This window comes from Arvicola amphibius, chromosome 3 (assembly GCF_903992535.2).
Source record: "Arvicola amphibius chromosome 3, mArvAmp1.2, whole genome shotgun sequence".
In the NCBI taxonomy this organism is placed as follows: Eukaryota; Metazoa; Chordata; class Mammalia; order Rodentia; family Cricetidae; genus Arvicola; species Arvicola amphibius.
The window spans coordinates 117,161,303-117,174,854 of record NC_052049.1 but is presented as its reverse complement, the minus strand read 5'-3'; the positions used below and the strand labels follow the sequence as shown (position 1 = coordinate 117,174,854).

At 41.5% G+C, this 13,552-nt stretch overlaps 1 protein-coding gene across 9 annotated transcripts in view; it reads right to left on the bottom strand.

Moving 5' to 3' along the window:
- Usp28 (ubiquitin specific peptidase 28) overlaps positions 1-13,552 on the bottom strand; it is a 59,897-nt gene that overhangs the window by 29,132 nt on the left and 17,213 nt on the right. For 4 of the 9 annotated variants that reach the window (XM_038322309.1, XM_038322313.1, XM_038322314.1 and 1 more), the window contains exons 2-9: positions 12,426-12,503; positions 11,370-11,502; positions 10,155-10,260; positions 8,983-9,142; positions 3,969-4,055; positions 3,199-3,336; positions 1,880-1,953; positions 835-914 (exon numbers count right to left, since the gene is read on the bottom strand). In XM_038322309.1, coding sequence (XP_038178237.1) covers positions 835-914; positions 1,880-1,953; positions 3,199-3,336; positions 3,969-4,055; positions 8,983-9,142; positions 10,155-10,260; positions 11,370-11,502; positions 12,426-12,503 — 856 coding nt within the window. Of the gene's footprint in view, positions 1-834; positions 915-1,879; positions 1,954-3,198; positions 3,337-3,968; positions 4,056-8,982; positions 9,143-10,154; positions 10,261-11,369; positions 11,503-12,425; positions 12,504-12,738; positions 12,830-13,552 lie in introns of all 9 variants that reach the window. The other 5 variants (XM_038322310.1, XM_038322315.1, XM_038322318.1 and 2 more) reach the window with 3 other exon arrangements.

Sequence of the window (13,552 nt, the reverse complement as noted above, 5' to 3'; positions counted from 1 at the left end):
GCTTTGGCTGTTTCATACTTGCAGTTAAAGATGTAATAATCTCTTAGCTTCCTGCTGTCATGCTGTCCCCACTATTACGGATTCTAATTCTCTAGAACCCTAAGCCAAAACACAGTAATGCTAATCCAAGTAGTACTAGGCTGTATTTCTAATACTATCAGGAGCCATGGATAGCAATAAGAATGCAGCATGAATTCTGGGTTCAAATCCCAGTACCAAAAATAAACACAAACAGTTAAAAAATAGCCCAGTGGTGGTGCATGCTGGTAATCACATGGGAGACTGATGCAGGAGGACTGGTGAGGATTTGAAGTCTCACCCTAGGCTACATGCAAATTTTAGGCTAGCCTACATTATGTGTGAGATTTCATCTCAAGAAACAAAAAGCAACCAAAAAACCCTCACAAGCTCTTAACAAATGAAACCAAAACATCAAATATTAAAAATGCATAAAACGAAGGGAGAAGAGCAGACAGAGGCTATACAGAGAACAGCTGGCTGTGGGTTCACAAGTTGCTGAATTCACAAAGGTTCTGATATCATTTTATTTGTACAAAGTCAAAATCCTAAAACAGAAAAAAGTAAGTAGCATCCCTGCCATCTACACAGATGTCACACAAGTTAATATAACAGTCGAGGACAAAGACTGTGCCCACTGCACAGATAAGACTAAGGATGCTGGAGCTCACAGACCATGTGTTCACAGTCACACACAAGCCAGAGTCAGTGCCAGTCCAGGATTTGTTGGACTTTTAAGGCTACTATGTCTGCCTGAAAGTACACAGCAGTGAGGACCAGTAGCAGCTAGGAACCAACACAGAGGACAGACTTTACCTTCTCGAACCCCTTCCGTCAGGAAAGTACCATAGAACAGCTGCACCATGGGATTTTCAGGCTTATTCCTGGGATTGCTGCTATTTTAAAAGAGAGATAGATAATTCTGTGTCAGTTGGATCAAATACGTTCTCATAAAACCCAAGTGCATTCAAAACCAACAGTAGTCCATTTTTATTAACCACAGACTGCCATATGGCATTTAAGGAAGCAAGGACTGACTTACTTCAGCACAGACACTGACTGAAACAAAGATACCTGGCATTGTGCTGGAGATGCAAAGTGTGAACCCTGACCTCAGGAATATTAGTCTTTAGAATGTTAGGGAGTCACACACAGTGACAAATGTATTCATATGTATGTGTGTGTGTATACATGTTTGTTATAGACACCTATGTCTGTTGACATGTATATACAAGGTAGAGAATAGCAGAACAGTAAGAATGGACCACCCCCCAAGAGTTTTACAAATAAAGTTTTCTCAGTGGCACAACAGAATTAGGATGCAAATTTTCTTTTCCTAAAGCCTGTTTTACATTGTAGTTAGCTCTGTAAGTTCCCAGTTGCAAAGTATTTCATGGTACTTTACTCTCCAATTAAACCTACTTAGAAAAGCAGGTTCCTGGCAGCCACAATAGGATGATACATGCATGTCCTTGTGGCCCTGGCTGGGGTGATTGATCCCTATCCTCCGTGAATGCTAAGCAGATGCCACAGGTGAGTGACATCAAATATAATGGTTTCATATCATACACCACATCCACATCTAGGACTCATTTACCAGCTTTTAATCACATCTTACAACCAAGCAGTTAGTTGGGGCTTATTCTTTCACAAGAGAAAAAAAAAGGCTGCAGGTTAAGGGGACAATCTAACTCTCTAAAGGGGAAGCTAAAACAGGGCTACACAATGAGGAATAGCCCAGTGACCACCAAGAAATTTGGCAAACACCAATTTCTACTTGAGAAGAGTGACTTTCCCCCACCGTAATTCTCAGTGGTAACTGTGAGTCGGAAGGATGTGCAGACAAACCCTCAACACTCACTTAACATTAACAGCTAGCTGGAACGCATCCTCCAGCCAATCCAGGAGCTTGTGTGTGAATTCACTCACATCTTGCTATAAGAGAGGCACAAATTGCAGTAAGTTAGATGCAATACTGTACTCAGGGAAACAAAGGTTTGCCCTTAAGCCCACAATTAAAGACTCTACTCCTATGACACAATCTCCTTTTTGGGAGCCAAATTTGCATAGACATAGGAACGGGAGCCAGAGACTAGAGACTGCAGAGCACTAATGAGATCTGACCATGCTAGGCCAGGAAGGAGTGGAGCTCTACAGAGCTGGCCACATCTCTGTGCGACAGAGACACAAACACCAGCTCCAATTAGGCATTTTTTTTAAAAGGCCCAAAGAACAGACTAGAGTCCACGAAAATTCTATAAGAACTGATGGAGAAAAAGAACTTTACAAACTATTTTGAGAATGCTGGTTAGCTATGTAATGGAAAGCAGGTTTAACACTGTATGCAGAAAGAAGCTGGTGTAACAGCAGCAGCTCTGAGTTTAGTGGCAGGCGGAGAAAGGAAAGATCGCTCAGAAAAGCTGCTGAATTTAGGCGGTTTGTAAAAGAGGATTTCTATACTGGAATGATGTTGCAAGCCTGTAATCCCACATTCAGGAGGCTGAGGCTGTAGGATGAGAAGTTCAAAGTCCAACTGGGTTTAATATTGAGATTTGTCTCAAAATCCAAACCAAATTAAGATTTCTACCTGGGTCACCAGACAAAGGACTTGACTTTTCTCAATTATCCTTTGCTACAGCTCACTGAATTACTTTTCAAATTCCTTACTTCTTCAACAGCCTCTGTTAACTCTATTTTTTTTAAAAAATCCTCCTGGTTATTGAAGACATCTTGCTAAGTAGCCCCAGATGGCTTGGCGTTCACTGTGTAGACCAAGTTAGCTGCCAATGTGCAGTAATCTCCTCCTGCCTTTGATGCCTGTGTACGGGGATTAAGGCATGAGCTATCATGCCAGGCGAGGTTGCTACTCTGTCTACTACCACGTCTTCCTCCTTTGGTAGTACAAGCACCTTGTATAATTCTCATTCGTGCACATGGACTGCCAGAACCCCGTGTTACCTCTCACTCATGCACACAGACACACAGCATGTACTCTCTCTCTCTCTCTCACTAAACCTGAGAGTAAAATAAAGAGCAAATAAAGGTACTCAGCATCCTGTCCAGCTTTGTTCAGAGCTTGTCACACAATAACAATGAAAACAGCAGTATCACATTAACAAAGGTGATTTCATATACTCAATCCTGAAATAAAATAAGAGAACAAACAAAACCCCCAAGTACCTGCTGCTCCTCTGATGACCGGAAGGCTCCCTTCAGCAGATCCAGGGCTGCAGAAGGATCTACAAATTTTCGACTTGATCCCAACAGTAGAGCAAATAAATACTGAAGCTCTTGCATAAACATGATATTTCTCTTTTCCTATAAAAAAACACAGCCAACTTATAAGATCTTATTTAGAAAGTTTGAACAGATAAAGAGAAAAGTTATCAATAACTATTCTCTAATTCACATTTACCAAGCTCTACAATCTGTCAGAATAACCTAGCAAATAGGAACCAGATAAAAACAGCAAGGTGTTACTCTAGAACAAAGAGTAAGAATCCAGGGGACAGGGGCCATACTATGGAGAAGACAGATGCTCTCTTATTGGAGCTGCTCACAGCCTTAAGAGAATGCACTGTAGCACGGTGACAAGAGTATGCAGTCAGAGTGCACACTGAAGTCTCTAAGAAGGTCCAGGTTTCTTCCTCAGGATGCTCTGCATCCCTTAACCTCAGCAACCAATGGCATAAGAGAGGATACCACCTGAATCAAGAGGTTCTGAGTGTCCCCATGCAGCATAGCACTCAGGTCAGAATGGTGTCTCACTGCTGTTGAGACTGTTTTCCTAATTTTATTCCTACTTAACTGGACAGCTCCATAAGCCCTTACTTCTTATCCAAAAGAGGGAGGAGAGTGTCTAACAATGAAACAAGTATCAGCACAAGCCAAAGCCCATCACAGCACATCCGATCCAGCAACATACAAACTTTGCCTCCGTGCCAACTTACAGTGTGACTTCTACAGTTTTCAAGTACGTTCTGTGGTAGACTATAGCTGAGAACAAGTCTTCGGAACTCAGGCAACTGAAAGAGAGACTGAGAGAAAGAAATCCATTCTCAGCCACTTTCATTTTTAAAATTTATTAATTATGTATACATATTCTGTCTGCATGTCTGCTGCAGGCCAAAAGAGGGCACCAGATCTCAGTACAGATGGTTGTGAGCCATCATGTGGTTACTGGGAATTGAACTCAGGACCTCTGGAAGAGCAGTCAGTGATCTTAACCTCTGAGCCAATTCTCCAGCCCCTCTCAGCCACTTTCAAAACAGTTACAGTTTTGTTTTGATTTTTGTGTTTGTTTTTAATTATCTAACAGGGCCTTATTAGATAATTTAGGCTGACGTTATACTCCCTATATAGCCAAGGATGGTCTTAAACTCCTGATCATCCTGCCTCAGCCTTCTGACTGCTAGGACTACAGCATGTATAATTACAGGTGCAGATTTCAAAGTCAGGTATGGTAGCTCAGCATATAACCCCAGTGCTCAGGAAGCTGAGGCAAACGGAATACAGTGAGTTCAAGGCCATCCTGGTATATAAAGCAAATTTCAGGCCAATCACTACACAGTGAAATCAATCCTGTCTCTAAATAAATTAACATTTTCTTTCATTTTTAAAGTACACAAAACTGTCAACCTAGAAATTCTTCTCATAAAAAAATGATTATACACAAAAATAATGCAAACATTAATTCTTTATGTAAAAACAAAAGAAATAAAACCTAAAAAGAGGAATAAACAATACTAGATTAATACATTAGTAACAAAAAATTTAGAAAATTATGTACCATTAAAATGATACTATAGCTGGGCAGTGGTAGTTCATGCCCTTAATCCCAGCACTCAGGAGACAGAGAAAGGAGGATCTCTGTGAGTTCTATGCCAGCCTGGTCTACACCTTGAGTTCTAGAACAGTCAGATCTGTTACAGAGAAACCCTGTCTCAAAAACCCAAAAACAGAAAGGAAAGGAAAAGAAAAGAAACAAAAAATAATCCCCCAAAACAGATATTATAGAAGCTGGAGTTAAGAGCACTTGCTGCTCCTGCAAAGAATTGGAGTTTGGTTCTTGGCACCCGTAAAGGATGTCTCATAACCGCCTGTAAATACAGCTACAGAGAATGTAACACCCTCTTTCTGGTTCCTTGAGCATCATATGCACAAGGTATGCATATGCATACATGCACACACACATAAAATTTTAAATGATGTAGAAATGCATTCATAATTTACCTACTAAGCAGTAGGAAAACTGACACAAACATGCGCATCAACACAAATAATCTGAGAAATACACTGTCTGTGTGTGATAGAAGCTGGGCATGGAAACTTGTGCCTATAATCTCAGCACCTAGGACTCTAAATCTGAAGACCTGTCTCATGTTCAAAGCTAGCTACAGTGAGTTTCAGGGCCAGCCTTGGCTGCTTAGCAAAACTCTGCCTTAATCAATGTAGCTAGAAGTATTCCCCATCCCACTGGTCCCTCTGGATCAGTTTTTCTCTGCCTGCCTGTTCCCGAAGTCCCCTATGAAGTAACTACTCTGAGGCCTATTATCAGTTACAATTGTTTAGCAATGTCTTCTTATTGGCGAACTCTAACTCCTAAATCAACCCATTTCTATTAATCTGTATATTGCCACAAGGCTGTGGCTTACTAGCGTGGCACTAAGTGGCGTCTCCCTGACTCCGCCTATTCTTCCTCTTTATTTCTGTTCAGATTCCTGCCTGTCTTTACTCTGCTAAGCCATTAGCCAAAACAGCTTCATTCAGTAACCAATAACCAATAAAAACAAATACAAAAGGACATCCCACATCATCTCCCCTTTTTGTTACAGAGGTGTATAGTTCTATTCGTTAAATTAAGAAAATAAAACAAACACTTTGCTTAAGGTATACACATGTATGATTAGGTCTGTGGGGGCAGAGGTGATGGCAGACAAGACTCAACAGCACAAGGATTTTTATAATATTCATTATAAAAAAAGACCTGTACATGTGTTGTGTGTCCCAGTGCACACTTGGGGGCCATTAAAAGTGTTAGATGTCCTTATCCATCATCCTTTACATATTCCCCAGACTCAGGGGCTCTCCTGGAACCTCACATGGTTTCTAAGCTCAGCTGGAAGTCAGTCAGCCCCATGATCTCCTATCTCCATCCACTTGAAGCTGGGGTTATAGGCATGTGCTGGATATCTTGTCTGGCCTGTTACAAGGAATCCAAACTTTGGTACTCATAACTGTACAGTAAGGTATATTTAGCTGCTGAGTCCCTGTAATACTCACTTATTATCTGAGTTATACGCACAGCAGTTTTATCCTGTCGTGTGTATATGTGTGTGTGTGTGTGTGTGTGTGTGTTTGTGTGTGTGTTCACTTTAAAAGGGATCATTATATAGTTCAGGCTAGTCTCAGACTCTTGAGCCTTCCACTTTAACTTCCTGAGTCCTGGAACTGCAGGTGTGTACCCATACATGGCTCTCAGTTAACCACCTTAAACCTCAAACTGGCCCTCTGTTCCTTCATTTCATATCTCAGTAACCCAAAGGTCAGGGCCAGACTGTGGTCTTTCCAACTTTAGAATGTTTACATAAATGCTGTCAGCTGAATGGCCCTAATTCCAAAGTCTGAAACACTCAAGTTTTGGGGATTTTTAATATGGTATCCTGTTGTTAACTGGTTTCCCTATAACCTTCAACAACTATTCTAAAATCCATCTGCCCTTTCACCAACTTTTCAAAAGAAAAAAAATGGCTGAAAGCAGTGTATAAAGAAAACATAAGCTTATTCAATATCTCTTACACAAGTAAAGTTAAGGGCATCATGAATTCAATGTGCGTCTGTCTTCACACATACATAAGACAGATGTAGGAAGTAACTGACTGCTAACAGAGTCCTAGTTCTACCTTCCTACATCTTTTAACTTTTTTCTTATTTTTTATGACAGGGTCTCACAGGTCTTGGCTGATATGGAATGCACTACGAAGCCCAGGCAATCTTGCCCCAGCTTCAAAAGTACTGATTACAGATTCATGGCACCTTGCCTGCTTTGCTCCCTACTACATACACTTTTCTTTTCTTTATTTTATGTGCATTGGTGTGAAGGTGTCAGATCCCCTGCAACTGGATATTCAGACAGTTGTGAATTGCCATGTGAGTGCTGGAAATTGAACCCGGGTCCTCTGGAAGAGCAGTCAGTGCTCTTAACCACTAAGCCATCTCTCCAGCCACCTTTGCTTTTCATTTTAAGTATGTATTTACTGGGGGCTGGGGAAGCAGCACGTATACATCAGGCAATGTGTAAAGTCAGAGGATTAACTTGCAGGAGTCAGTTCTCCCCAACACCTATCCCCATTCTCCATTCTTATCCAGTCAGTTCTAGCAGCTTTGCTCTCTCACATGGGTTATATATTTTCTATTTTTACTCACAAATGTTCTGTATGTAACTATAGACCCAAACCCTAGTCACCTTCACGTCCCTCCTTACTGGTCAAGCCATCACTGCCTGATCCACAGAAGCAGCAGCCCCTTCTCCCAGCCTCCTTCATGATGCCTTTGTAGCACTTATCACTACCTGATTCTGTTGACTGACCACTCCACTGTTTTAAATTAGACTCCAGGAGAATATGGGCTTTGTTTTAGTCACTGTTGTTTCCTGGGTCCTAATCAGAGTCAGGCACAGAATAACTGAGTGTACTTTGAAGTGTTTTGGCTTTTGAGCAGCAGGTTGGATGCCACAGAACCATTTAATAAACATGCCTGCAGGGAGGGAGAGGGAACAATACTGGCCATATGAAGCTTATGATGCCTGAAAAATACTTTTTTTAAAAGTGTATTTTGTTTTATATGCATTAGTGTCTTGCTTGCAAATACTATATGTGCACCACATGTATGCTTGATGCCCATGGAGTTCAGAAGAGGTACTGCATCCCCTGCAACTGGAGTTAGGGATGGTTATGAGTCACCATGAAGGTACTGGAAACCAAACCCAAGGTCCTCTGCAAGACTAACAAGTGCTTACAACTCCAGCCCTGGGAAATATTTCTTGATAGCCACTTCTCTCTAAGGAAAGCCACCCACCTGCTTGGCTTTACTTTAACTCTTTTCTGAACTAGAAATGTATACAGTTAACTCCCATGTAATGTCTCATACAAGTGTAAAACATAAGCATCTTGAACTCAGCACAGCTACAGCCTTACTGGCAACTTCTGGCACACACAAATTATTCCTCTTGAGATACTCCAGATGAACCTTGCAATCTTTCTCATTTCTCTCTTGCAGGTACCATTCATCAAGTCCTATAGATTTCATTCACTCCAAGAGTGTTTTCACAGAGTTGAGGATGTGGCTCGGTGATTAAGAGTTCTCGTCTAGCACACATAACACCCTGGAGTAGATGGGTGGATGTGTGTGTGTGTGTACTTATATTGAATTCATGCATATGGCCTGCATAGTGGTACATTGCTATAATAGTGGTGCATACCTATAATCTCAGCACTTGGGAGGAATAGGCAAAAGAGTCACAAATTTGAGGTCAGCCTGGGATACATAATGAAAGAGAGTATTTTTACTTCTCTCTTTCCAGGATCCCTTATCTGCCATGCCTCTACTCCAGGCTACCCTGAACAGTATTCATTGTTGACCCTAAACATTTAATATATTTATATTTCAGTACTTCCCAGTTTAAGACATCATAAATTCTCAATCCAAAACATACAAAAGTAAGTATAGTGTATCCTTACATGCACATGCTGAGTAGAAATCAGACAACTTGAAGAAATCAGTTCATTTCTTCCACCAAGTGAGGCCTTGATCAAACTCATGTCTCTGGGCTTACAGCAAGTGCCTCTACCCAGTAAACTATCTAGCTAGCCTTGTTTTAACTTTCAGAAGTCAACTTCACATCTTTCATTTTAGCTAATTAAGTTATATTCAGAAGAAAACAGCTGTCTCTTAAAAACACCATACCTGAATAACAGCACTGAACCAGCATGTGTTGCCAACATTTTTCAGCCCAACTGGCCAACCATCCACTCTCCTCCAGTTATTGGGATTGTGGTTTTCTCCCCAAACTTCACAGCGTTTTCGCTTTGAGCGCTTAGTTTCTGCAGAGTTTGCCTCATGCATTCTGTAGCATGCCAACACCACATATCAAAAGAAAAAGAAAAGCAGTTTAAAGAATTATTTACTATACACAGGACGCTGGCAATTTTGCACAGATGATTCAAATGTCAGAATAATCATTCACTGGACAACCATTGGCTACATAACAGTTCTACAGCTATACTGTAAGTGAAAATTGAGGTTTAAACACAAATTTAAGCCCTTCCATAACAGGTACTATTTCTAGTCAGACCCACAATGAAAATGAGTTGAGATTCAAGGCTATTCACACCCACCACATTAAATGTTTTCACTCAACCACGCTATCCTATCAAAGGGCTTGTCAGTGAAAGGGGGAAATGAGGCACTATGCAAAAGTTAGGAGCCTCCAAACTGCCTCGCCCAAAATTCTTTATTCTATGTTTCTCTGAAAGAGAAACTCAAGAGGTGTTAGGAGACAAGTCCAGAAATCAAAAGAAGCCACAGCTGGAAGTGGATGTCTGTGAACTACACAGGCACCATATTAGTACCAATTCTAACACCATACCCTCTGCTCACCTGAGACAGCAGTATAGCCCTCAGCCTGTCAGAGGCTATACTGATCAGGTACTTAGGCTAGGTTGTTGTTTTTCGCTAGTAACTGGAACCAACAAAATTTTGAAGGCATCTACTCAAAGACTACAAACTGTGTTAATTCTCCGTGATCGGCTTTTCAAAGTGAATTAAAAGCCAGAGTGGTGGTACACAACTGGAATCCCAGCACTCTGGAGGGTGAGGGAGAAGGGTCACAAGTTCCAGGCCACTGTGAGACATCAACCCCCCCCCCAAAAAAAAAAGAAAGAGAGAGAGAGAGAGAGAGAGAGAGAGACAGACAGATGGGTAAGAGTGGGGGGAGGAATTGAATAATAAGCTAAAATTGCTCCTTAAAGAAACTTTATCTTGGTGCAATAAAGGAACAGAATGACCTCTGAGTAGCTTTCCAAGAACAAAAAACAAAGCAACCACAGGGAACAAAGATCACAAATTAAAGCAACAACCTATTAAGATCTCTGCCATCAGTTTGAATCTTAGGAGACTCCAGTAGACTCAAGGCAATGGCTGCCTGAAGATCATCTTTGTTGTCATGAGTAAGGTCTATCACTTCTGTAGGGAAACAGAAATGTAATTGGTTTGTGTGCAGAAAGAAAAGGTAAAAACATTTCTAAACCATATCCAATCCCTAGTTCTCACCACAGAGGCTCCTCTGTACACAATCCTGAAACTGTCTCTAAGTCAAATGAACAACTTATCGCTGTATTGTAATCTTATCCTCCCTAACAGTTCAGAAGCAAGCTACTAAACTACAGTGCACCAGAGGCTGGGGGAGATGGATCACTGCTTAGTGCTTGCTGCTTAAGTATAAATACCTGAGCTCAGATTCCAGTATCCATGGAAAAGGATACACATGCTAATAAGCACATGCCTACAATCTCAGCCCTGGGAGGCAAAGAAAGTAAAATTCCAAAAGGACTTGGTGAGCCCAAGTTCAGTGAGCAGTTCTGTCTCAAAAACTAAGTAAGGTGGAGGGGCTGGAGCTCAGCATTTAAGAGTACCTATTGCTCTTGCACAGGACCCAGCACCCACATTGTTGCTTAAAACCATCTGTAACTTCAGTTCCAGGGATCCAACACCCTCTTTTGGCCTCTGAGGAAAGCATGTAATGCACTTATATAAACACAAGCAAAACACTCATATACATAAAAATAAACAGAATTTTAAAAATAAATAAGATGGAATGTGATAAAGACACCTGAAGCAAACCTCTGGCCTACACATACACACACACACACACACACACACACACACACACACACAGACACACACACACACAATTCATTAATATTCAACAAATCCAAAAATATATTCTGTATCTGCAGGTTAATAACTTTTATCATTGTAAAACATCAGCTACATATAAAATATCCTAGCAAAGGATAGTCACCTGCTTTCTATAATGAGTAAAGGATGTTTTATGAAGTTGACCTATGACCTAGTATAGACATACTAAAACTAGTCAAGGAGAAAAAAAAACATTTACATCCAGCCTGGGCTACACAGTAAAATAATAAGAAAGGAGCCATTTGAAAAGCTTGAACTCAGGCCTGGCTCTCAGCGACGGCTCAGTGACTAGTCAAAGGTCAGTGTGATGAATGAGGAACCACAGGCACTGTCTTCTGTTAGTACAGAGAAGGATCACAACAGGCGAGACCTACTTGCTAACAGTTCTCTGCTGGTAGAGCTCCCTTCACCTTCAGACGATTCTGTAGCAGTCGTGTCCTGACTGGGCTCCTTAACTCTTTGGTCAGTGAGAAGGCTGACAGCCTGCGTGATGTCACCATTACTGGCCTAAAAGGAAGTAAAATAGTAAATTCCAAAAGCAAAGTATTGAAGAACTAACAGTAGGCAGTATCTGGTGTTAATCTTTTACTACTATGGCTGACACAATGAGTAAGCCTACGCATAGCGCTGGGGAAGACAGCAGACTAAGAAAATGAAGGCAGGAAGCCTGATGCACCTGGAGGTGTAGCAAGCCCTAGTGACAGGACAAGACTCGAGGCTCAGATTTTCACAACCTGAAAAGCAAACCACAGCCTTGTTGGATGGTGCAGTCATTGCTCCAGGAACCTAACTCCACAGACCAGTTAAGGCACAGTGAGTCACAAAAGGGGACTGGGAGCCAACACAGGTGGTAGTCAGCCTGGACAGTAAAGTCATGAGCAGCCACCGTATTTTATAAAGGTGACATATCTGTTTTGAACTTCTTACCAGAAAATATTCTAAAAGGTACAACACTAGAATGAAGACCCAAACCTTATACTCACTGCTTGCCCTCAACATTATTCAGTCACAGCCAGTCATGCTTCAGCTACACTGCCTACACCTTCTGGCTAGTCTGAAACTAGGTGTGTTACCATTTCCTTGGGTAACATAAGAATGTATCTTTACAAATTATAACCAACAATGCTCAAGAATAACACCGTCACGCCCGAAGAGCGTCCGATTTCTCTGCTGGAATATTCTTTGGTTTGAGGGTTGCATACAGGATCCATATAAAGTCTATACAAAGGACATGGATGATGGATTCCCACTAGCTTCCCCAACTGTAAGTTCCCACCATCTTCTTGAAGTTTCTCTGTGGAGGAAACTAGCCTTATCTGATCTGCAGGACTCTTCCTATGTTCTGGTCTGGTATAAAGATAGCCTGACCTGACACACCTGTGAGGAAACTGCTTCAGAGCCTGTCAGCTAAACCGGGATGAGAAACCAACCTTTAATGCTTCATGAAGGAAGGAAGGATCCTGGATGCCTGTGATTTCTCGCAGTTGATTTAACAGCATCTGGCAGCTCTGTTTTTGAAAAACAAAATCAGATATATATATCTATCAATAAGAAAGCAGACCTGGGTACCTCTTGGACAGAGAAGCCCAAGACTTGCATTTGTCATTTTAAAGCAATGAAAAGGTCCATGTAGTAGGTTACGGATAGTCAAACACGCTCTAAAATGCAGAATCTGCATTCTGTCATAGGAAATACTTTGGGCAATTACGAGAGAAATATGACTCAACAGAAAACTCCAAATACCTACGTCAGTTGTAACCGGACAGCCTTAAGGAGCCTTGGGCTTTCCTCTCTGGACAGTGCATCAGTAGGTCATAGAAGGAGTCCAGCGAATCTGCATGGATGCGAGGATGAGCTATTTTAAGCTTTACTGTGGATGTCATTTGTGTGTGTGTCATTTTTCACTGACAATAAGCTTCTAACTCTGTAATTAACAAATGGCTCGTACCACTAACTTAAAAAGGAAGCACAGCTAAAGCTAGTGCTTTCTGAATTATCAAATAAGGCATATAGTTCCAGAAGGATGAGCTATGGAATGAATGTTTCCATTAACCTGAACCATGGAAAAACCTAACATCAGCTACACAGATAATCCTAAAACCCTTTCTAATCTTTAAGTGTTCACCCTACCATCCTGTTTGGCAGTCAGAGCCAATACAAAACACCTATAGACAGGGACAGCTCAGCTGAAACAACTGGTTCGTCAACACGAGACACAACGGTCTTTTAGCCAACATTGAAACAAAATAGTTATAGATTATTCCAGTAAGCAACAATCTAATTTATTCCATACTAAAACTGTGCCAGGATTAAGTCCTGACTTACACTGCAGGCTTCACCATTAAGTTCAGTCAGTAATGGCTGAGAGACAGCCCATTTACCACTCACTGCCAGCGGTAACCGAAACCGTATCCCGAGGTCTCCAACAGCTGAGGGCCCGCTGGCAACACATAAGTGCCACAACCAGAAGCAACTGATTGAACAGCCCTCCGCAGGCCTGGAAAAGGGGTCAGGGCCTTTCTCTGGTCAGAAGCTGGAAAGGAACCGTCCCACTGAG